Source organism: Nannobrachium achirus (assembly GCF_963921795.1).
Source record: "Nannobrachium achirus genome assembly, chromosome: 18".
In the NCBI taxonomy this organism is placed as follows: domain Eukaryota; kingdom Metazoa; phylum Chordata; class Actinopteri; order Myctophiformes; family Myctophidae; genus Nannobrachium; species Nannobrachium achirus.
This window is the reverse complement of record NC_137825.1, coordinates 24,307,939-24,333,649: the sequence shown is the minus strand read 5'-3', so window position 1 is coordinate 24,333,649 and position 25,711 is coordinate 24,307,939. Positions and strand designations below refer to the sequence as shown.

Below are 25,711 nucleotides of genomic sequence, written 5' to 3'. Positions count from 1 at the left end.
TCTGCTATTTTTCAATAGCTAATAGGCCCCTCCACCGTGGGCCCAATAACTCAGTCCCACTCCCCCCCCCCGTGACGCCCCTGGGTAGACGGGGGACGACGGCTGTTGACTGCAGCGGGTGCCAATTGGATTGTGCTGTTGTTTGCATGTTGTTCAGCCTCACATGCTTTCAGCTGAATCACCACTGTTTCTTACCTCTGGTGTGGTTTCCATTGGTGGAGTTATTCGGTGTTATCGTGGTTGCCACCAAAAACAAAACTGGGACCATTGTGACTGCGGGGAGAAAGAAAGACAAAAAAACACACACACACAGAACGAAGAGGGATATTAGATTTACCACCCAGACGACGCTGTTACAATGTGAACATTCAAGGAGAAAAACATGGAAATTGGATGATTAGCGTACTTGTTTTCAAGCCACACAAAAAGGCTACTGATGGGATCTGAGGCGTTGTTTCTTTATTTGCCATGATCGCGCCCGCGGGGAATGTGCTTGGCGGTGCAAAAAGTTAGCGGGGCAGCGATCACATTTTACCGCGTGTTGTTGTTGTGATGAGAACTATAGGGGAGTTTTCAAGCTTCCAGGCCGGATGAGACGATGGAGGCGAGGATTGCCTGGTCACCACCACTCTGCAAAATTCACAGCGTTCGTTTAAAAATGGTCACATTTGAGAGTTTACCCAATTTGAATGGGAACCCTGTATATATAGCAACATACTTATTTTTGAATAAATATCGAATATTCAATAAATATATTGTTTTTCAGAAAACTCAGGTCTCAGGTCTAAATGGAGTATCTCAGAGTTTCTTACACTCTATTATATGCATATAAAAAAAAAAAAATTAACTAAAAAAAAGAGCCAATCTACAAGCTCACAACACGTCGCAACAACGTGAGGTGTTTTGACCTTGCAGATCTGTTTTTTTTTAGTTTTTGGGGCTTTTATGTCTTTATTGATAGGACAGTAGACTGACAAGAAATGGGGGAGAGACGGGGAGTGACACGCGGCAGATCTGCTATTTTTGACGGTAAAATAGGGTGGAAGTGGCTTTGGGTGCCAACTTGGAGCAGTGGAAATCAACAGCGAGGATTACGCAGTGCAGCACATAACAATGACGTGCTGGTGCCGCCAGTGACTTCCAGCGTGGCCCGTCATCATGACAAGGCTGTTGTCCTCTGCTCCACACCCTCCAGGGTGTTACACTTCCCATTTCCTGCATGATGAGGGCACGGTGACACACGTCCACCACACAGCGCGTCACACATGTAATGATGACACACGTCCTTTTCGTTGCCAGAAGCCATCATCAGGCTCCACTCCACAACAACCAAGCTGGACCCCCCACATGTATGAGAACTTGAAGACCCTGCATTCTACAGTTGTGCTCGAAATTATTCATTTGTGTAACCACTGTTCCTTTGACTTAGAACTTGTCAATTATGCTCAAAACTATACTTTTTGGAACATTCAGTGTCTTTACAATTGTTTTATATCCTTTTCCTTTTTTTTTTTTTACAAAGCAATAATCTCTTCTCTGAACTTTTCTGACCATTCCTTAAACTTAGCCATGTTTCTAACTGCTCTAATCACAGTCAACAAGTCAGCACACTTCTAGTCAGGCCAGATTGCACATCTGATGCAACTATTTAAGCCCTTGATTAGTCGATTGCAGTTGATTAAAGATGTTTTCAGGTGTAATTAGTGAATAATTGAAAGTGAAAGTGGCGTTGAAAGTGGCATTTAGCATTGAATTTGGAAAAAAATACAACAAATGTTACTTTTGAGCTATTTACACTGTTCTTGTGTGATTTATTTATTTCATTCAGTTGTCAGTTTGTGAATTTAGCCAATAAACCAGATTTGCAGAGAGAGAGGGGGGGGGGGGCAGTGGGGGGGGGGAGTCTTGCTCAGGAGTCTTGCTCAGGGACACATCGACATTAAGCTGAGATAACCACGGGCTCTGGTTCCCCAGGCGGGCTTCCTAACCATTCAGCTATGCCGCCCCTTTAAAATAGCAGATCTACAAGCTCACAATGCCTCACTAAATATTGTGATAATAGCAGATCTACGAGCCCCCCAAAGAATCATGTGGGGACCCCCTTCAACCACAGGTTGAGAACCACTGGCAACTGGTCTATGACAAAATCATGCATGCTTTTGTCTCTTCCTGTCAGAACTATGTAAAACTCAACATATAAAAAACATATTCAAACAAACATAACATATTCACTGTTGGTAGTCTGAAGTACAATATTCATTCATATACACTATTGAGAATCTGTACATACATTCATTCATATATTCACTGCTGTTTGACATCTAACAAACCCAAAATGACCCTTGAATTACCCTTAAACAAGGGTTGGATAACCACTGTGGTAGCCTCCTGTCAATCATCACCACACTGTAATGCTCCCCAACAGCCACAAGATGGCAGAATACTCTAACAACATGAACCCATGCAGCACCCAGACCCTGCCTTCACAAGGCTCCATTGAGAAGACAATCTCCCCCTCAAAAAAAAAAAAAAAGATCAAATCCAGTCTGCGGAGGATTCAAAAGCGACCGTAGTGTTTTCATCTCCTAGTTGTGGTGGATGGGGGAGGAAGAAAGGAATATTCCCAATGGGATTACAACAGGCGGATTACAAACAACATTAATATCAATATCCTCCCACACTATACAGCGTTCATGCATCTCTCTAAGCGTACTGTGTGTCACTTATTACTGACCTTATGCAGCCTCAGCTTGTTTGTTTTCATCTGCTGATAACAGCGCTTTTTTATCAACAATCCTATGCTCTTAACCACTTAAGCCCTATTTGACATACGTTGGTGGGCATGCGGAAATAGCCGATCTACAAGCTCAAAACTGTGTTGTACTGCGCTGCGTTTTGAGCTTGTAGATCAGCTATCTTCACATCTAAACCCCCTAGAGGTTAAATCTAACCTCTAAATGCCTAATCCTAACCAGAAGCCCAACCTGAATCTTTTCCTAATTGTAAGCCTCTACGCTAAATATACATTTTCAACAATAAACCAGTAAGACGCCCTAAGGGGCGAAAAGCTCTTGTGAGAAGCAGGAAAGGGAAATGCACCTCACAATGCCTATTTCTCAAATTCTATACAACTTGCAGAACACACACACACACACACACACACACACACACACACACACACACACACACACACACACACACACACACACACACACACACACACACACACACACACACACACACACACACACACACACACACACGCACGCACGCACACGGGAGCAAGGACGTGCAGAGAATCTTAGAGAGGCAGGGGCTGAAATCTCTAAAAGGGCCTTTTGGTGAAAACATCGAAAATAGCAAACCTCCAAGCTCACAACGCGTCGCAGCGCGACACGTTGTGAGCTTGGATGTCGGCTATTTTCGATGCTTGATTTCTACAAATTTCTTGATTTCAACCTAAGATGCTGCATCCAAGTTCAGGAGAGTTTGGAGTGGACGAGGCAATTCTCTTTAATGCTGCATTCAGGTATGGCATGGAAAGAGGGCATTTGCATTTCTATCACCATAGTAAAAACTGTATTCATGGTCTGGAGAGGGCACTTTTTACAGATGGATAAAATGGCAGGGGCTCAAGCCCCCTTTGATGTCTATGTGTGCATGTGAATGCACACGCACACACGCACACACACACACACACACACACACACACACACACACACACACACACACACACACACACACACACACACACACACACACACACACACACACACACACACACACACACACACACACACACACGGGAGGAGCAGATGTGGGTGTGTGTGTAATGGCTATCTGACACTGATCCAACAGTATAGATGGGACAGATCAATGAGATCACATGGCTCGCTCTCCACTCCCTGATGTCACCAACCTGCAACACATGTGCTGCACATACAGTACACTGTGCATGCAAGCACGCACACATCAGAACACAGCCATACACAAACATCAGATACGTAAGCGCACGAATGCAGGGCAGGCACACAGTCCAGGCATATACGCACACACACACACGCAATGCACAACCACACATACTGACCATGCATTGATGGGAAAGCATACACCCATAGACATAGTACACACGCAATGCACATATTATGTGGGCGGGCACACGCATACCACACATATTAACATGTGTGTGCACACATACTTGCATGGGTGGGTGGGTGGGTGCACACACACACGCGCGAGATGTGTGCGCAGGCTAAACGTGTTGCCACACATGTAGGGACACATAGATGCATGTACGCATGCGTGTGCTCTCACACACACATACCGTACACACACACACACACACACACATATCGTCGCTGTGGGGCAGAAACCTTGTATCTCCAAGTTTCAAATTTGTATTTTTTTTTTCGCAAAGCAAAGCCCTGCTTCATCACACAAGGCCGTCGCACAAAAGTAGTGAAAACAGCAGATCTACAAGCACACAACGCCTCGCGGTGCAAGGCGTTGTGTGCTTGTAGATCGTCTGTTTTCACTAGTAAATCATTTAAAAAATGATAAATACAACACAAACGGTTTTGGACATACAAGGTTTTCACCCAACAACAACGATATCCTAAGCCCCCATATTTTCAGCCACCCGCCAAGACTCTCAGGTTGGATGAATGCAATCGTTCTCTCATTTACTCCGCAGCTAGAAAAGAAAAATCTCAAAGGAGGGGAAATGAGAGAGAGAGAGAGAGAGAGAGAGAGCGGGAGATATGGGGGTGGGGGTCTCCCGCCCATCGATTCCGCTGTTTGAGCATTCAGAGAGGGTCTTCTCCCATTGATTCTGAGCAGCGCCGGGGCTCGCCTTCGTTTCCTCTTAAATAAGCAAGTGATATCTCAACACAAATAGGCCTTGTAGTGTTTAAAAATAAATAAATAAATGAAAGGAACGAGCCATTTGCATTCACAAGTATAACACTGAGCGCCGCCGACAGCCACTGCAAGGCATCTATCTGTACACTGTGACTCTGTGCCGAAGAATAGCAGACTTAGCACTTACTGTATAGTCTCTGCAAGGCTGCAGGTGTTTGTGTGTGTGTGTGTGTGTGTGTGTGTGTGTGCGTGCGTGCGTGCGTGCGTGCGTGCGTGCGTGCGTGCGTGCGTGCGTGCGTGCGTGCGTGCGTGCGTGCGTGCGTGCGTGCGTGCGTGCGCAGTCTGTGCACGTGTATACGTTTTCCATTGGTCTGTGTGAACAGTAAAATCATCAGTGTTAAAATAACTTGTGCTCGTAAAAACTGCTAAACATTTTGCAGTCCAATTCCAGTGTTTCCAAAAATCTGATCTACAAGCATCAGGAGCTTGTACAGTAGATAGACTTTTTTCTCGTGACACTATATGAAATAGCACTTAAGTGGTTAAATTAACACTGGGGTTGTGTGTGTGTTTTTCTTACACTGTGGCCTTGCAGCTGCAGTGATAAGAATCCCTGGGCCGACACTCTCAGTCAAAGAAGACACTGTGTGCGTTGGAGGAGGCTGGCATGCATGCCTGCCGCAGTGCCCTGCACTGGCACCGCACTGTCCTGGACACCACGGCAGTGCTGCTCAACGTCGGGTCCGGGGTCTATAACTCGCACTGAGAGTGTGCAAATGGCACCGAATCCATTTGACCACTATTTCTACATTGTGTTCAAGAGAAAAGACGCCTAGAAGGCCCTGTTTAAGGGGAGCACACACTGGACGCGGGCGGCTGCGCAGCGTTGCGCTGGGGTATCGACGCACATGTTGTTCACCTCACGGCAACGCTGGAAAAATAGAACAGCAGCTTATCGGCGCGGCAAGCGAGGCATCAGACCCGCGGCTGCACGCGTCTGACGCCGCCGGTGTGGGTTAGTTCATTGAAAATAATGGAGCTGTATGTTTTTGACGCGCCACCTACGCATTCAGTGTGTGTTCCCCTTCAGATGGCAACGGTCTCGAGAGAAAGCGGCAAGATAAAATATCATATGTGTCTTCCATTTAGATGGCAACAGCGTCATCGGAGGGTTGAAAACACAACAAAAGTGAAACCCCCTTCCAGAGTGGAAAAAGCTGTTATAGGAAATAGAACGTAATTGCTTCTACTGTACGCATGGGTGCCTGGTCTGCTGTATCTGGCAGCGTGTCACACTGCCACCCACCTGACATGCGCACTACAAGCGTTTTCAATCACTGTTGCGTCTCCGCCTGAATCGCAGAATAAAAAGTGAGAACGCAACAGCATTTTGTCTTTTATGTTCCGATCAATACCGTGTAAACATGGCCCAAGTAACAAAAAACATGGAAACAAAATGATGACCAAGTCAATGCATGGTCGTCATAACCAGGTCAATTGCTACTGCCTGGAGTCTGTTGGAGTCTGAAGAGGTCCATCGTTACGGGTCTGTATTGTAAACTCTCAAAGATAACCTGTTAAAACAGGGAAAGCCTCAGTGTAATTTTCTTCGATAATGGAAATTCAAAAATAGCAGATGTATAAGCTCACAGCGCATCACTTCGTGCCGCGCTGCAAGTTTGTACATCTGCTATTTTTGAACATTTTTGGAAAAAATCTTGAAAGTGTGAGATCTGGAAGACATTTTGTAGAATCGGAACCTGCTGGTCTGAATGGGTTTAAATCAGCAGTGAAGATTTGACAGTGTAGATTGAGGTACCAGAGGCGAAAGACGGTACTGTATCAAATGGGGGGCAGGGAGTACTTACTTAGCCTAATATATAATATCACACTGGGGGTCCCTTGAAATGAAAAAACAAAGAAAAGGTTGAGAATCAGTGCACCAGAGGAATGTGAAGGGAGGGGAGGGGAGGGGACCCCAGGCTGCATGGATATGGGACTCACACACTGCAGCCATGCAGGCTGAGATGCAGCAGAAGGTCTGGGTCAATAATCTCTCCTGGAGCGATTAATAAAGCCTGACGTGCCAAGACTCCCTCCTCCTCCTCCTCTCCCTCTCCCTCTCTCCTCCATGCAGGGGGGAGAGGCCTGGGAGAGAATTCTAATGAGAGGAGAGGAGGAGGAGCAGCCTCCCCTTCTCGCACCTCCCCTCTTCAAGGCCGACTCTCCTCCTCCGTACCTCGCTTGTGTAAATGTCACCGGCTGGGAGCTGAACGGGGGGAGAGGCAGCCGTGTTTCATAGTGACTGTGTGCGTGTGTGTGTGTGTGTGTGTGTGTGTGTGTGTGTGTGTGTGTGTGTGTGTGTGTGTGTGTGTGTGTGTGTGTGTGTGCGCGCGCGCGCGTCCATATCATCACTGTTGGGCAGAAACCACATATCTCCAAGTTTCAAATGTGTATGTTTTTTCATCACACAAGACCGTCACACAAAACTAGTGAAAACTGCAGATCTACAAGCACACAACGCCTCGCGTTGCGAGGCGTTGTGTGCTTGTAGATCGGCTGTTTTTCATTTTTAAAATGATAAATACAAAACAAATGATTTTGGACATACAAGCTTTCTGCCCGACAACGACGATTTGCGTGTGTGTACAAAAGTCAGTGTGAGAGACGCCTTGAGGTTGTTTTTTGCGATGTGGGAACACACGGACGGTATGATAATGTCAGGGACTTTCCGTTAGCACGGGATGCCCTGTCCTTTGTGTGTACCTGTCTTTGTTTGATTGTTTGTTTGCTTGTTTGTTGTTCCGGGGAGAGAACGTCCCGGGGCTCAGCAGCGCCGTCACCACCGCTGCCCTTCCAGAGACGTCACTCTCCTTCGTGTGCAAGGGGGGGGGGGGGGGGGGGGAGTGGGACTGAGTTACTAGGGCCCAAGGTGGACGGGCCTTCACTATTTTATACTTTAGCTATTGAAAAATAGCAGATAGATCTGCTATTTTTTTAAAGTCGTGAAAATGTGTGCAAATCTTTGAATATTATATATGTATTTTTTAAGCGAACATTTGTAACTCAGATTTTGCTTCTGGGGGGTCCCTGGAACTACATATTTTGAGATGGGGGTCCGTGGCCAAATACATATCATTTTGGGGGTCCTTCACATGAAAAGGTTTGAGCACCACTGACATAGAAACATAGTATTTTCAAAAAACCTTTCCACACTTGCACAAATCTTCACGATTAAAAAAATAATAATAGCAGATCTACAAGCTCGCAGCGTGGCACTGTGAGCTTGTATTATGTTGCTATTTTTCAATAGTTAAAGTACCCAGGGCCCAGAATTTGGTGCGACACCCCTGTTGGTGCGGTCACGTCCTCATCTCCCTGTGGGGAATATCCCTCTCACAACTATAAATACTCTCGCTTTCCATCCCTGCGGATATCCGGTCTATTCTCTCCATCTGCCTCTCTCTCTCTCTCAGGGACGTGCTGGGCCCCTGATTCAGCCCAGAAAAAATGGAGAGGCCCTCATTGTGCGCTATAGAGAGAGATCTCTCTCTATAGCGCTGCTGCTACTCAAAGATTTGCCATTTCAGATCATGACAAGTGACAATTACTGCACATGAGTTATATTTCGTCGTTGTCGGGTGGAAACCTTGAATGTCCAAAACAAGTTTGTTTTGTATTTATCATTTTAAAAATGATTTAAACGGGGCGCCTGGTGGCCTAGTGGACCAGGCACATACCATATAGGCATTGCCATTTCGGCATCAATGCCTGTCGACGTCGCCAGTTCGATTCCCGTTCCGAGCGACCTTTGCCGCATGTCACTCCCTGTCTCTCCCCCATTTCCTGTCAGTCTACTGTCCTATCCAATAAAGGCAAAAAGCCCAAAAACAAATCTTAAAAAAAAAGAAAAAAAAAAAAATTTAAACTAGTGAAAACAGCTGATCTACAAACACACAACGCCCGGTGCGAGGCGTTGTGTGCTTGTAGATCTGCTGTTTTCACTACTTTTGTGCAACAGCCTTGTATGATGAAGCAGGGCTTTGCTTTGCGAAAAAATGTATACATTTGAAACTTGGAGATACGAGGTTTCTGCCCGACAGTGACGATTTACTTTGTTGGCCGCCCAGCCCCCAAAATGGAACGAAGGCCGACATTTTATTTTTATTTTTTTCCTAATGGCCGGCCTGGACGGCCAGGAATGAACCGGCCGTTCGGCAGTTGTCCCACTTTTCCAAATGGCCAGCACGTCCCTGCTCTCTCTCTCTCTCTCTCTCTCTCACTCTCCTTGTAGTCTCTCACTGTCCAAACATCAACACAAGCAAACAAACAAACAAACAAGGCAGATTAACCACTTTCAACCCCCGTGGCCTTATTTTACGCGAACAATTGAACTTTTTGGAAAATTGCAAAAAAACAGCAGATCTAGGAGGTCACAACATTGTCGTGAGCTTAACATGCTCACAACGTCTTTGACAATTAAGCTCTAATGTAAGCCTGACAGGGCATCGCGGGTTCGAGTCCCGATCCTGACAATCTTTGCATCTCTCTCTCCCTGTTTCCGGTCCATCTCCACTGTAAGTAAGTAAGCCTTGCCGAGCCATGAGGCCCATAGGCATGACGCCAGTATGTCACAGGGACTTACCCCCAATTCAGCAGGGACATCTCCACTGCACTTTAAATAAAGGCAGAAAACCCCCAGAAAGATATATTTTAGATTAAATAAATAAAGGTCCATATCTTATTTTTGCTATTCGTCATATGACGACATACATATAGGGCTTAAAGCAAGTGGATAAAGCATTCGTATTAGTCACTCTTTGCACGGGTCAAACTGTGGGCAAATAGCTTCCAGTGCTGTGCGTGTTCATTCTCGTCTTGTCTATTGTCCTTCGCCCTTGTTGCCAGAGCTTGCGAGAGAAATAAGCAATCAGGTTAACAAAAACAAGCCCAAAATAAGCGACTAATAGGCCACATGAGCACTTTACAAACCTATTTGTAAAGTATATATATTGAAAATAACAGATCTACCAGTAAGACTCCCAAATCAGGAGATAAGTGACCGTCATGTCGCATACACAAACTTTAGAAGGCAATCGTAGCCAATCAGGAGGGAATATGGGAAATGGGACAGATCCATGTTGATGACATGACTTTAAAGATACTGTGTACGCTAGAAGAGGGCCATGTGAGAAATGAGGGGTGGAGGTTTGTGGTTTGGCAGGGAGGAGTGTGTGTGCAAATTTTGGCTTGGATAGGGGCAATGGTGCCGGAGATAAGAGTAGGGCAAAAGTGTGACACACAAGTTGCACAGGGGTCCATGGCAAAAACATTTTAGGATGGGCATATCAATTCGGTGGTCCTTTGACATGAAAATGTTTGAGAACCACAGTTCTAAACAACAGTTAGGAAGCAAGCCTAAATAAGCAATTATATTTTTACAAACAAACCCCCTCAAAAAACGAGACCACCAATGTTGAACAAGCAACCTTGCAGAAAAAAACAAGCCCAAAGTCGCTTATAATAAGCAGACATGGCAACGCTGGTCCTTCCTCCATGCCACACACACACACAGCGGCGGTCACTCAACAGTCAGTCACCTGCCATCGGCTATGATGGAGATGGGTCATGGGAGATGTCATGGACGCAGAGCAGAGCTCCGAGGCGGTCCTCATTCCCTCTGTGGAAGACATTTGGCACGTATACAGCCTTGGGGAAGGGTATTGTCCCGGGCCAGTCAGTTAGTCGCCTGGTATGCATGCATGTCCCCCCCGGTTACCCAAGCATAGAGTGTGTTCTCTGGCCAGAGCCATCCTGGGCCCTGACAATAAAGAGCCACAGTACTGGCCATGTCAAGGACACTGTTCACTGCAGAGACTAACTGTGGTAAACGAGGGAAAAGAGAATTACATCCCCTCGAGACTAACAGCAACCATCTAGCCAAAACAAGCTAGCGTGTCATTTATTGCAGGGGTTCTCAAAGTGCAAAGTGCAATGTTTTTATGTAAATTGTTTACACTGGAAATTAGCTCATAGCTTTGGAACGGCTCAACGGATTAACGTGCAGTCTTTCGTCTGCAACACCGTGGCGCAGCGTGCATGCGTGTGGACGTGCACAATCTTACTTGAGATGCATATGCTGTGGCTACTTTTTAAAGTTAAGAAAACAAAATGTTAATGAAAACAAAATGTTAATGTTAGCAGTCAATGAGTTAATTTAGGGGATCCTTGACATGAAAAAGTTTGACAACTGATTTATCGTAATCAAACGAAAAAAACAAAAAACAAACCTGAGGTCACCATGACAAGTAAAAAATATTTCCTGTGCATAATATTTGAATATATCAGGCATTCTGGTAAGTAAAACTGTGATCACCATATGGTCTCAAAAGAAAAAAGAGACATCTGAAAAGCATGGAACGTTACTTTCAACACAACTACACGACGGTCACAGAAAAAAGAAAAATAAATCCAGCATTGTGTGTGGTGATAACAGTTGGTCGGCCCGTCGAACAGGTGCACCCATACGGCTAAATCTTGTATGTGTGAGTCAGACTCAGAACTCCCTGCTGATCCGGATGTCTCTAAATACCTGCTTTCTTCACCCATCACAGCATGGTGTGGCTTGCACGCCACGCACACTGTAACACACTTAAATGTTTAAATGTTTCCCCCCCCCCATTTTCTCCTCTAAGCTAGTCACGACTCCCATTTTGCCGTCGAGCTGAAACCTCGTATCTGTTATCTCCATATTCAAACTTTTTGCGTTTTAGTAGCAGATCTGTAAAAGTATCAGATCCACAAGCTTGTAGATCTGCTAATTTTTCCATTTTTGAATCCTGAAAAGTAACAGTTTTGGACTTACAAGGTTTCCACCGGGCAGAGACGAAATATATACATATATATTTGGAGGAGTGTATCTAGTATGGATGCCCCCCAAGCGCCTCCCTAGGAAGGTCCTCGATGCACGTCCCACGGGGAGGAAACTCTGTGGCAGACCAAAGACCAGATGGAAGAATTATATCTCCAAGCTGGCTTGGGAACGTCTCGGTATACTCCCTGAGTGAGTGGAGGAAGTTGCTTGGGATAAGGAAATCTGGAAATCTCAGTTGGAACTGTTACGCCCGTGACCCGATTCCGGATAAGCGGTTAAAGATGGATGGATGGATGGAGTGTATAGACAAATAAAGATACAATAAAGCTTGCAAATCTGCTCACTAAAGACCAGGTGCCGGGCCGAGGTCAGAATACATATGTCCGCACACTGGATCATGCTCCAAACAGTTTAAATATGTATTTAGGTTCCTTTACACCATGGATGTGACATTTCGAGCGTCACGCCTCTTCATCTGACAATGCTGTTTTCTTCCGATACGCATGAAGTCATCAGCCTCTTCTTTCCCCGACAGGGAGGATTTTCACCGCGAGGAGCAAAACGCCGGCAGAGGAACGTTGTATCGGTATCCCTGCCAGTTCTGCTCCCTGCTGAACAGTATAGCCCCAACAAACCCATAGGAGTCGCTATAGTGCAGCAGCAGAGATCGGACTCCCCTGCCGGCTTCTGACCCACGAACACGGGCAACTGTGTTAGTTGGAGCGCCCCGGCTAGGCCTGTGGAGTTAACCGAACCCCAATTTCCAGTGTGGAAATGTAAACATAAGTAAGCTTCACAGGGCCATATGTGGCCTATACAACCCTTGATGCCGGGTGCCAAGCAGGGAGGCATTGGGTTCCAAGTTATAGTCTTTGGTATGATCCCATCGCGGAATCGAACCCCAACTTCCCTGTCTTAGGGCGGACACTCTAACCACAAGGCCACTGAGCTGGTGTGTGGAAATATATGCATGCATGAGTGCCCACACACATACATTATGTATTCACACACACACGCGCACGCACGCACTCACACACACACACACACACACGCACACAAACACACACACGTGTGCAAATGCATACAGAATAATCCTCAGCCTCTCACATTACACACAGAGAGAGAGAGAGAGAGAGAGCAGCTCAATACAAAAGCCATTTCAGAGTGCAAGCATTCTACTGTTCCTTCCCGGCTCTAAACATCAAACAGCGCAGAGTGGATGTGTTCACTCACTGTCACACGCATGTGTCTGTCGCAGTTTGAAAACTCAGAGCTTAGAGACGTCGCTTCTGTTTGACAGCTTCATTGTTTCAGCGGATGAGACTGCCGTCCCTGAGGAGCTGTTTTATTGTGAAAACTCCCTTTCTCTCTCTCGTGCTCTTTTTTCTTCAGCTGTGTTTAAAAAAAACACACTACAGTGACATGATGACACTCCCCGCTCGTCTCCGCTATTGTCTCGCCTCTGACGACTCAACAATTAGCCTCTGGAGCCACATCGTTAAGGGAGGGGGGGGGGGGAAGCTTAGACTAAAGCCACATTTATACACAACGGTGTCGCCCGTCGGAAATAGCTACCCAAGAAAGTGTCTCCCGAGCTTGTAGGTTGGCTATTTTCAAGGCGCGACATTGTCAGGCAACGGAGTACAAATCGGCCTTACATCCATTGGCTTTTGGTGAGAAGAAAAATAAATAAACGTGACGTCTTCTGGAAGTGCTGCATCTTCCCGCCCTTTCTGTCCTGTTGAAGATGCGTTTTGTCTACTCTGGACAGCGTGTCTCTCTGTGTCTCTTCAAATAAATCAGCTGCTTAATTTGGGAAAAGAAAAACAAGTGGATGCTGGGGTGAATAAGCAGCAGCCTAGGAGTAGGCGGTCCTCCCAGCCTATAGCACTGTGGGACTGTTTACCCTCTAGGCCACGAGCTCAACATCTGTAAGACTCACAACACTTGTTAGGGCTCACCTTTCTTAGCCAAAAGATCCCAGGGCACACTTTTCATAGCCAAAAGATCCAAGGGCACACCTATATATACGGTGCGTGTGGCTATTTTCAAAATGTTTGCCTCTTTCTTATATTATTTTACAATTTGGCCAATGTTTTACCAGTTTTTATATAGTTTGTTGATTGCTTTTGATGCAGTAATGGTCTATTTTGTTCCTTAAATTGTGATTTCACGGTCAAATTTCAAAGGGCACACCAAAGGTCCTCGGCTCAGTGGTTGAGAAACACTGAGTTAGGAGACATGATACCAGTGGTGGGAAGTAAATTAAGTAACTTTACTCGAACACTGCACTTTAGGCCTGGGCAGTAAATGTACTTAGTTACTTGCCTTGTCCCTTCTCCAGTGTCATTGGTTCTCCCCGCATTGGGTCTCTGTGCCTCGGCTCTCTCTCTCTCTCTCTCTCTGCCTACGGGGAGAACAGTGTGCAAACCTGGGCTGGGTTATAAGCTATTTAAAGGACGGTGTGAACTACATTCACAGGCTTGACAAGGGGAGCGGAGCCGCAGGGCCCCATCTGCTGGCGCTGCTACTGCGTGTTATCATCGCTGTTCGGTGCGCAAAACCTTGTATCTCCCATATTTCAACTTTTTCATGTTTTTTTCCCCTCTCCTGTACATTGATGTCCTAGTTCGTCACACAAGAGCGTCGCACAAAAGGAGCGAAAATAGCTGGTAGATCGTCTATTTTCCCTATTTTAAAACCTTTACAAAAGTTCGCGGTTTGGACATACCGTACAGGATTTCCACCTTTGACAGCAATGATACATTATTCTGCTAACCTTTCTTTCACACGGGCGTTGGGTTCGACGAGGAAGTCACTCTCTAAAGCACTTGACGACGACGTGACATTGAAGTTTGAATAGAATTTCTGGCAAATGTCAGAAATAATATATGGATATTTTTTTCTTTGCCTTGACGGAGAGACACACTTTCAACTGTTTTTCAACCTGTCTGTCTGTCTGTCAGTCAGGAAACAAGCCCCTGGGTACTACCTGCACTGATAACAATCTTGTTAATAAAGTATTATTCTATCTATCTATCCATCCATGTCATTATATTGTCAAATGCAGTATTTTTCACAAATTTCCCAAATAATAGCCAGTCTACAAGCCCACAGCGGGTCGTGATGCCACCCGATGTGTTGTGGGCTTGCAGACTGGCTGTATCTCCACTATTCAGCCCTCTGGGGCTCTGTGTGGTCACTGGTCAGCATTGAGAGCAGAGTGGGCTCTGTGGGACGGCACTGGCTAAGTGGGCAAACATAACGAGGTGCTACATTGTGGGTTACATTACTACACCAACACACACCGCTGCTCTGCACAATGCGTTGCCATGGCAACCGGAGGAAACCAGCGGTACTGGCTGCCACCTCCACTGGCTCTGGTGGGAAGTCGAGCGCGCGCAAGCACACACACACACACACACACACACACACACACACACACACACACACACACACACACACACACACACACACACACACACACACACCCACCTTTGTATTACTATACTGTACTTGTGAGGAGATCAACATTTTAGGAAGGCGATTTTAAGGATGCCACTTTGACCAATTTTCAACCCTCACCCTAAAAGTCACGAAAAAAGCCGATCTAAAAGCTCACAATGCATCGCGCTGCAACGCAATGTGAGCTTGTAGATCGGCTATTTTCTGTGCACAACATAGTATAGCCACAACATAGAAGTATAGCCTAAATCGGGCGCAATTCCGAACCTAACCCCTGAATGCCTAATCCTAGAACCCGAACCTGACCACTTTCCTGATTGTAAACCCAACTCCACAAATCAGTTTTAACCATAAAATAACCATTTCTCTTGTGAGGATTAGGACATTTAAAAATGACTAAAATTCTGTTATACTTGTGTGGACATTTGGCCCGCATGCTTTCTTTTCACGATTCGCTGCGTCAGCCTCTAAAGACAGTGGTTACCAAGCTGTGGGCCGGGCCCCAGTGGTGAGACGTGAGGATAAAGCAAGTGGGGCCCCCACATAATTGGCAAAACACCAACATTTTATTGATAGTATAATGTTTGTTTTTTTCTTTAGTATGTAAAAAGTTATATTTCTTTTGTCAAACCTTGACAAATGTGTTGTTCATTGTGATACAGAACTTAAGTATACTATCAAGTTCCATTGATGCATGCCGGAAAACAATCGATTGGTTGATCATTAAAATAAATATGCTCTGAAGATGCACACTTTGTGCAGCAGCATAACACTGCAGTCAACGAGTGAGCCGGATTTCCCGGTCACATGATACCCCATTGCATTTCGGGAATTGGAGTGTTTCTCTTCATCGTGGTTGCCTTGTACAGTAGCTACAGATTAATATAGTTTAACTGTCCAACGCGTCGAACGTGTCGTGGGCACCGGGAGAGCAGGGAGACATCAAAGAGTTAAACGCGGTGGCACGCCGTGGACCTCCTATGAGTTATGCAACAAATAAAATCAGATTCTCTCATGGGAACTTAAAAAAAAAGCCCCCCTGACCAATCATAACGGTGGATAAGTCCTCCGCCCCCACCGCTCACTGCAGGAACTCTCTCGCTCCGCAGTGTCTCACAACTCCCACGTTCCCCTGCTAAAGCACCATTGTCACAGATCCCACCTCCGCAACCCCTGTGCCGCTTGCCAACCCAATCCCCCCCACCCCACCGACGCACCTATCCCTCATTGCTGTCAGGCAGAAACCTTGTATCTCCGTCACTTTGTGCCGCACTGCAAGCTTGTACAACTGCTATTTTTGTACATTTTAGAAAATCGTGAAAATGTGGAAACGTTTTGACACAAATCTTCTCTACTGGGGATGGGGGGTCCCTGGCACAACATATTTCAGATGGAGGGGTCCGCGGCCAAATTCAAATCATTTTAGGGGTCCTTGGCACACAAAAAGTTTGAGAACTTCTGATTTAGAAGGCATTTTGTAGAACCGGTCCCAGGTCTTAAATGGCTAACGTATTCTTTTGTAAATTAATGCCCAACTTAATATACTGTGTCAGTAACATTGGCAAAACCAACCTATCCATCTGAGCTTGTAAATGGGCTATTTTTGAAAATGTTTTCAAGTGATAGTGGTTAACTCTGTCTGTGGGGTTAGATATATATCGAAGCAACGAAAAGTACTAACAAGAAGCTTGTGACTAAATCATATCGACGTACAGTATAGGATCCATTGCAGGTTCTTTTTTTCTCCCCTTCCATTTCCATTTTACATACAAGGTTTCCTTGCGCCAGTGCCCTGCTCCTTGCCTTGGGAGCATTGTCATTAATCAGGTGCTACCTGAATTCTTCCCAGGGTGCTCAGACACCGTGGCAGTGCTAATGACCTTGGAGACCCAGCAGGCTGTGCTCTGCAGTGTCAGCCCCTCTCCACTCTACTGTCTCTCTACCTTCACCCAATGGGAACAATGTAGCAAAATGTACCGCCTCTCCGCAGAGAGCCGTGGTTCAGACAGAGACATGTGCTTGTGTGCGTGCGTGCGTGAGAGAGAGAGTACTTTTATTTCTATACTTGAGAGGACCACCACCCACTGTACATATAGTATAGTATAGTATAGTATAGTAGAATTTTGAGGAAAAAAACGGTTGTTTTATGTTAAGATGTACAATTTGTAAAGGATTCAGGTTGGGCGTTGGGGATTAAGCATTTAGACGTCAGGTTTAGGTGTTAGGTTTAGAGTTGTTTTATACCTATAGTTGTGTGGCGATCATCGATAATGTAATAGCTATATACGGTAGCTGTTTTGTTACCATTTTCTGTTATTTTCAATGCCAGCCTGAAACACTCATGTACTCACATATGCTGTCATTATATGCTGAAAACAGCTGATCCACAAGCTCATAACAAGTCACAGTGCAACACGTTGTCGAGCTTGTAGATCTGCTGTTTTACTAGGCTTAAGCTTAAAAATGGCAGCAGATGCACATGTAATCTGTGTGAATGTGGTGGACACTCTCACACATCGCACATACTGTATATGTGCACGTGCACCACACATACAGTGTGTGCATGTGTGAGAATAATGTGTGTGAATGAGTCCACCATGTGTGTGCATGTGCATGTGCTGCGTGCAGGTGAAATACCTTTGCCAAAGGCTGCAGAGAGAGAGAGAGAGAGAGAGAGAGAGAGAGAGAGAGAGGTCATAAACATTGTTAGCCGCGCTGTCAACCCCGCCGTGCACTGGTTGCAACGTGCACATTCATACGTGCACTGTGCGCAGCACCAGCACGGCGCTGGCCAAAAACATCCTGTTCACCAGGAAACTGCTGCTACCGTCTGTGACCCCGCGCGACCGGCCATTAGCCAGCCTTCATGCCAGGACCCAGCGCCTTCAGCAGCTCCATGGTTCTTAACAATTACATGGTGTGTAATGTAGTACAAACAATGGAACAAGACCCATTTTGGGGTCACAGACCCATTTTTGGTTCTTGAGTAAATGTATATAGCGGTATATATCTTTTATCTTTGCCATTATTTTGTTTTGTTTCGAATGATTCTTTTCTGAAGTTTTCACACAAAATAAATTCAAAAAGAAAAAAGAAATACCCGTAATTGCCAGACTATAAGCCGCGGCTTTTTCCCCATGTTTTGAACCCTGCGGCTTATACAGCGGTGCGGCTTATATAGAACTTTTTACAGCTAACGGCCAGTTACTTAGTTTTACAATGGTCTTTAACAAGGATTTATATATTTTTTTTTTTACAGCTAACGGCCACCAGGGGCGCTCTAGCAGGAAGCAGGAAGGACACCTGCGGCTTATAGTCAGGTGCGGCTTATATACGTAAACATTAGTTTTTTGTTCTAAATTTAGCTGGTGTGGCTTATATTCAGGTGCGCGTGCGCCTTATAGTCCAGCAATTACAGGTAATACAATTTCAAGTTAGAAATTGTAAAAAATTGCAGATCTACAAGCTTGTAGAGCAGCCGTCTTCACAGTTTTTTGGGGGGAAGACACCAAACTTTTGGGTTGCGAGCTGAGAAAAGCCATTACCGCTAGAGAGCGTCTCTCACATGGGTGCGTGTATTATAAATACATATAACGTTATGTATGAAGTCACGTCCGCGGCGTTTACGGCATTTGAAAGCTACTGTCAGATTCTTGTGACCAAGCCCATAATTGGTGGGTAAATATTGACTCCGATCCGGTGGCTTCATGGGAGCACACAGCATGCCTGGGCTTACTGCTCTGGCTGACTGAACCAATGTGGTTTGGTCTGTGTGTGTGGTCGTGTGCGCACAGTTACGTGTGTGGGAGTTTGTGTGTTTATGTGTGTGTCTGTGCGCTGTATACTTGTCTCCGCAGTCCGCACGCACGTGTGTGTGTGTGTGTGTGTGTGTGTGTGTGTGTGTGTGTGTGTGTGTGAATTAGGAACGCGTGTGCAATCAATGGTAGCGTCAGAGCCATGGTTAATATTTCTCTGCGGAGGCACTATGGCATTTAATCTCTTCTGATCTACTGATTTATATGACTGCATAGGCGCGCACACACGCATGCACACGTCGCACATGCGTGCATACTGCATACACACACACACTCTTCTGGGCCTGCTAGCAATTGGCATGCAAAACCACATTGCTTAGCCACACCACACACAGCCTGGCATGAAACATGCGTGCGCGCGCACACGCACACACACACATTTCTATGACTATACTTGTGAGTACGTAAACTTGCAAATGGGACCATGACAATGTCTATTTCTCAAATTCTACGATACCTTTGAGGGCATTTGGCACATCACAGGTGCACGTAACGCGCGCGCACACACACACACACACACACACACACACACACACACACACACACACACACGCACACACGCACACACGCACACACGCACACACACACACACACACACACACACACACACACAACACATGCATTGAGGTCAGGGGACTACTGTATAACATCAGGTAGCATTCTGCCAGGGGGTGGGGGGAGGGGGGGGGGGCTCATCATCATCTCCTCCCAGGCCTCTCACCTCCAGACCTGACACACCAGGCGACACCGAGGCATCCATCATCACCCTCACCGCCATGACACCTCCGGGGCTCACCCTCACCCTCCTCCTCCTCCCCTCCCTCCCTCCTTCAATTATTCAGCGGCAGCAGAGCAATTACGCCGCCTGGGGGAAAGGGGGAAAAGAGGGGGGGTCCACGGTGGCACGCGGAGGTCCACGCCCCGCCGTAATGCGCAGCAGCTGGCGGCGTAAAGTAACGGAGCCAGCCATGTGACACCTCTCATTAGCTCGTCCAGCGGCTCGGCGCGATTAGAGGCACTTTGCAGCCGAGCAGGTACATGCTTTAAACGCAGAGGAGAGGAGGACAGCGGCGCTAGAAAGAGCAAGAGAGGGAAAAGAGAGAGAAGATCGGTGAATGTGAGAAACCGGTATTACGCCGACAGCTTGACAGCTACGTCTCAGCGAAAGAAACTGGATAAAAATGTACCCTCAAGTGTCCATTTTTTACACTTCCTGGGTTGAATTAACCATAAGGAATCGGTTGTGCGGAGGAGGGGGGTTTTCAGCAGTGATGTCGAGGGTACATCGTTACTGTCACAGGGAAACTGGTCAGCTTATTTCCCCCGTGACAGAGATCAGCAGGAAAGACGACCATTTTGTACATCTTGTACGGATTGGCGCCTATATGGGGGTGAGCCGCCTAGAAGGGTGTTGATCTATCTCTATGTCCCCTGCCTCGCATCCCTCGGAGCACGAGGCCTCTTATGTCCCCCAAATGTGTGTGTAACCGTGTGTAATTGTGTCCGTCCATCTGCAGCCAATCTCACAAACCACTACACCGATCATCAGGCAGCGACAGATTCCTTGTGCACGGTGCCTGCCAGCAGGCCCGGGAAGTCAAACCACAGACATTGTTTCACATTTTGTGAATATTTCTGTGCATGAATATCATTCACATTGTCTAAATTCATAATGTCATATCCACCGTCGAGATCAACCAGATCCAATAACACTGACCCCAAGCCTAACGCGGTTAAGCAACAGTACAAACCATGGTGCACATCACATCAAATGGTGGAAGAATTTCAAATCACTGCAACAGAACAGGAGGCAAGCCAAATTTACAGATAATCATCAAATCCAGGGGTTCTCAACCTAGGGTGCCGGGGGAGGGCTCACTGGTGGGCTGTGGGCATATTGCAAGTGGGCCCCTATATAATTGAGTACCTGAGACGAATAACAGTCTATGTCCATATTTGATTTTTTTCTTTCTTTTTTTAATAGAGATATTTTTTGATTTACCAGACTGTAAACCACAAACTAGTCATTTTTAATCTGTTAAATTGTTAATGCGCTCCCCCCTCATTTTGTTCAATTGTCTGTTTTAATGTTATCTGCTCCCTTTGTCTGCTGAATATTGCTTGTACGGACTCGAATTCAACAAAATGAGGGGGGGAGTACATTAAGAATTTAACAGATTAAAAACTTCTAGTTTGTGCTTTACAGTCTGGCAAATCAAAAAAATGTATATATCCAGGACCCCCTGTTGAAGACCCTTGATCTGATCAATTTCACCACACATCATTTAGACAGACAGAGACAGTCAGACAAGCACACAGAGTGTGTTGGATCCTGCCGCCCTTAACAACCATCTCACAGGGGCTTCTTTATTAAAGCAGCTGAATCAGAACATTCTCCAGGAAGGCTCCGTTTTAGCGTTGCGTGAGCTCTGTCAACCAGAGATGATCCCCCGGTGAGATCGCGGCGGCTCATCTTTTATCCGTCACATTGCTCCTGTGCAGCAATAAAGTGGTAATTGAGAGGGCCTGGGGGAGTCACTTCCCTGTGACAAAGTGGAAATGAAAAAAAGCAAACGTCACTCACTATTATCCATGATGATTCACTTAGACTCCCGACCCATGTTTTAACATCAGCGGTGAGGCAGGGTAACTGGGAGGGGGTTAACCACTTTGACCCGTTAAGACTTGAGGCCGATTCTACAAATGCCTTCTAAATCAGTAGTTCTCACACTTTCAAGATTTTTCAAAAATGTTAAAAAATAGCAGATGTACAAGAGCTTGTATTTTTGAATAGCCATTAGCCAATGCCAAAAATCTAAAATGACACAGATATGCTTTCCCGGTTTTAATGCATTTTGAAAATGTAAAAAAAAATCTTCTACTTTTCTTTTTGACATTTTGTGAGAATGTTTGAATTTTAGTGGGAAAAAGGTTACAAATATAATTTTCAATTCAGAAAATAGGGCTCAAGGGGTAACCGATAGATGAGTGGATAGGTTAAGGTGCGTAGACCACATAGGTGACCACGACGATGCCTGACAGCGAGTTCCTGGTTCGATTCCCGAGCCCGGCAGGCCCCTTGCTGCCACGTCACACCACGACTCTTTGTCTCTCTGCAGCGATAGCATCAATAAAGGCAGAAAAAGCACAATAGAGAAAACAGGCCTCAAGTGGTTAACTAGGTCTTTCTTTTGTGTCTCACAGACCCTCCTCAAACCCAGACAGAGAGAGCTCCGACAGTCTCCAACCAGAGGAAATGTAGAGATAACCCTCCATAACCCCCTTATAACCCTCCCTGGACCACCATGGGCCCAGCCCAGGTTTTCAGGATCTGTGCGGGATAAGACAACATCTCTCTCTCTCTCTCTCTCTCTCTCTCTCTCTCTCTCGCCAAAAGTCCTTTCATTCTGTGAGAAGGAAAGGGAGGGTGGGATGGGGGTTGGCGGTGGAGAAACAAGTGATAAGCACTGCTGCGGGAGAACAAAAAGCCACTTGATTCTGAGTTCTGAGGGGAGAGGAGGAGGAGGAGGAGGAGAGGAGAGGAAAGGAAAGGAGGATGGAGCAAGGGATGACGAGACCTTCAAGCCCGATTCATACTTCGTCGCCGCCGCGTGCCGGAAATAGTGCTGAAAACGCGCTATGATCCTGTAGGTCTGCAGTTCTCAGCACTCGAAACTGAAAGAGCATAAGGTCGTTGTCGGGTGGAAACCTTGTATGTCCAAAACCTTCCTTTTTTTATTATTTTTAAAATGATTTAAAATAGTGAGAATAGCATCGCGAAGCGTTGTGTGCTTGTAGATCGGCTATTTTCACAACTTTTGTTACGAGAAAAAAACGAGAAAAAAACATACAAATTTGAAACTTGAAGATACAATGTTTCTGCCTGACAGTGACGATACATTAGTCTTCGGCGGAGGCGAGACAAGAGCCAGCCGTTTTGTCCAAATGCCGATACACGCACTGTGAAATCCTTTGCGTCCTTTAGAGGTGGGACGTGACAGTTAGATTTTATGCTCCTCTGCGTTGCGTTCCGCCGGATTTAGCGCCCAGGGAGAGAGGTGAGGTCTTTATTGTGAACTGCTGCCTTTGCCACAGTAAAAGTGCTCTGATGATTGCACATGAAAAACACAGGCCTCTCTTGTGCTCTAACACCGCCTCACACACGCCGAGAGACAAGAGCAGGCCTTCACACAAACCACCAGAGGATCAAAAGAAACCCTTTAATGCTTGACAAGCAGTGGTGGAAGTATGTTTTTAACTAGCAGCAAAACCACAATATAAAGAAACTCTGTTACAACAAACAAGATAAACAGGTTTTCAGGTTTTGAGTAAAAGTACAAAAGTATTTTTCATCAAAATATGCGTACCACAGTATAAGTATGCATGAGTACACAAAATGTACTTAATGTATGTATTGTAATATCAATCTACAAAGTAACTAGTGACTGAAGTAAAAAGTATACTAAGTACTGGAAAATGGAACTACTCAAGTAAAGCAAGATAACCTCAAAGCTGTACTTAAAGGGGAAGACCACCCATTTTCAATATTGAACTATGTCTTTAATATACCTTAGAGGAGTTGTGTGGAAATAAAATAAAAAGTTCCCCCTCTTCTGTGTTGCCTAGAACTGGAGGATTGATTTTGGGGTTTGTATTGCAAATCACAACGTAATGACATCACACCGTTGTTCTTTACAATACAAACCCCAAAATCAATCCTCCAGTTCTAGGCAACACAGAAGAGGGGGAACTTTTTTTTTTTATTTCCAAACAACTCCTCTAAGGTATATTAATGACATAGTTCAATATTGAAAATTGGTGGTCTTCCCCTTTAAGTACAGTACTTGTAAGTACCGTAAATGTACTTTGCAGCAAGAGGAAACAACAGTAAGCCTTACGTGTTTTACAGGACTGGTTATTATGTGTTTGACAGGGCTATGGGGAAACAACATTGTCCGCATTCACAGGGGTATGCCAAGTCTGTGCAATAATGTGCCTGGTTCAAAATGACAGCCTTCCATATGGAGTGAGTCAGTGACTTAAGAGAGGAAGTGGAGTAATTATGTCAACCTAACCTTGCACAAAACGCACAATCCTCTTTCTCAGGATCACAGCCCCCTGCGATCAAAGTCGGGGGGGCCCACACTTGGTTGACTAACCATTTAAACCCCATATACTTTGTTGACCCGCGTCCCCAAGGGCTTGACCTCCCCCCTCTATACACAACCTCATCTCGTTGCTGAAAGTAGCTAGTACAAGCTCACAACGCATTGCCCCCCGACACTGAGCTTGTGGATATGCCCTTTCCGCCGTAATGTTCACCTATTATGACAAGCCCGGAGCAGGGGCGCTATAGGGTTCAGTGATTAAGATTGTGTAACCCCTGTTGTTAGCAGTTATTTGGGCTCGGCTTGAATTCTATAGGAATATGGGTCATTTGAAAGGGGCCTCGGGGGCACTACAGTGAGCCTTATTGTCCCCTCTCTCCTAAGCAGGCTTGTCACACAAAACAAGCTAGGACACACATGCACGCTATACACAGTACGCTGCACATACAGCACTTGTGCACATGTACAGTACACAGTACAGTACAGTAAATGCATGCACATACACAAAAAGATAAAGGGGACACACGCGCACGCACACACACACACACAACCCCGTCAGCAGAGCAAAAAAAATGCCTGTTCTTGTTCCTTGTACTGTATTATTTCATCCATTGTGTTGCTTCGGGAGAACTCGCTGCCCTCTTTGGTTAAAAAGGAAACGCCAACTCCACAACCAGGGCACACAAAGCCCAGCGACCGGCCTGTCCGCTAGTAGCAGAACCCTTTACACATTCTGCTAACAGCTCCTGACATGCAGGAGGGAGGGGGGACGACGGGGCATAGCAGTGGGCCATGACACAGGCTGTCACCCACGGGGACACTGAACAGACAAGAGGAAGGTGGGGGCAGGCGGGGGTACAAAAGCACGGGCCGTCCTGGCATGCTGGGTGTATACAGAATATCGTCACTGTCAGGCAGAAACCTTGTACCACTACCACCAAGTTTCAAATTTGTGCCTTTTTTTTGTAATGTAGAACCCTGCTTCATCATACAAGGCTGTCACACAAGACTAGTGAAAACAGCAGATCTACAAGCACACAACAAGTCCAAAACTAACGGTTTTGGACATACAAGGTTTTCACCCGACAAAAACTACATACTGCTAAATCTCATGGCATGGACTGGTGCACTTCTTGACCTGCGGGGCTACGGAGGACGGCGCAGAGGCTGGTCGAGCCGTCCAAAAAAAACTGTATAACTATACTCGTGCTGTCTGCCTCGTAAAGTATTCAATCAATCAGTCAAAAAGTTTGAAAACTGCTGATTTGGAAGGCCTTTGTACGAATCGGCCTCAGGTCCTAATGGGTTAGACTGGAGCACTGGTTCTCAAACTTTTTCATGTCAAGGACCCCCAAATTGACACTTATTAGCCCACGGAACACCATATGAAAAGATATGCCAGGGACCCGGCTCTATAGCAGTGATTCTCAACCATTTCAATTACACGGACCCCAGTTTGACATGCATTAGGCTAAGGACCCAAGTTTATGGCATTTGGGTCCATTTGGTTCCATTTGTACACTCTCTGAGTTACAGACCCATAAGGGCTCATTTGGTACCTATCAATGATTTAACAGGGGACCCCCAGG

The 25,711-nt window shown here is 45.9% G+C and overlaps 1 protein-coding gene across 1 annotated transcript in view; it reads right to left on the bottom strand.

The window, feature by feature from the left end:
* ptprea (protein tyrosine phosphatase receptor type Ea) overlaps positions 1-25,711 on the bottom strand; it is a 130,266-nt gene that overhangs the window by 33,635 nt on the left and 70,920 nt on the right. Inside the window, exon 3 of the mRNA XM_080747128.1 lies at positions 196-273. Coding sequence (XP_080603254.1) covers positions 196-268 — 73 coding nt within the window. The 5' untranslated portion in view covers positions 269-273. The remainder of the gene's footprint in view (positions 1-195; positions 274-25,711) is intronic.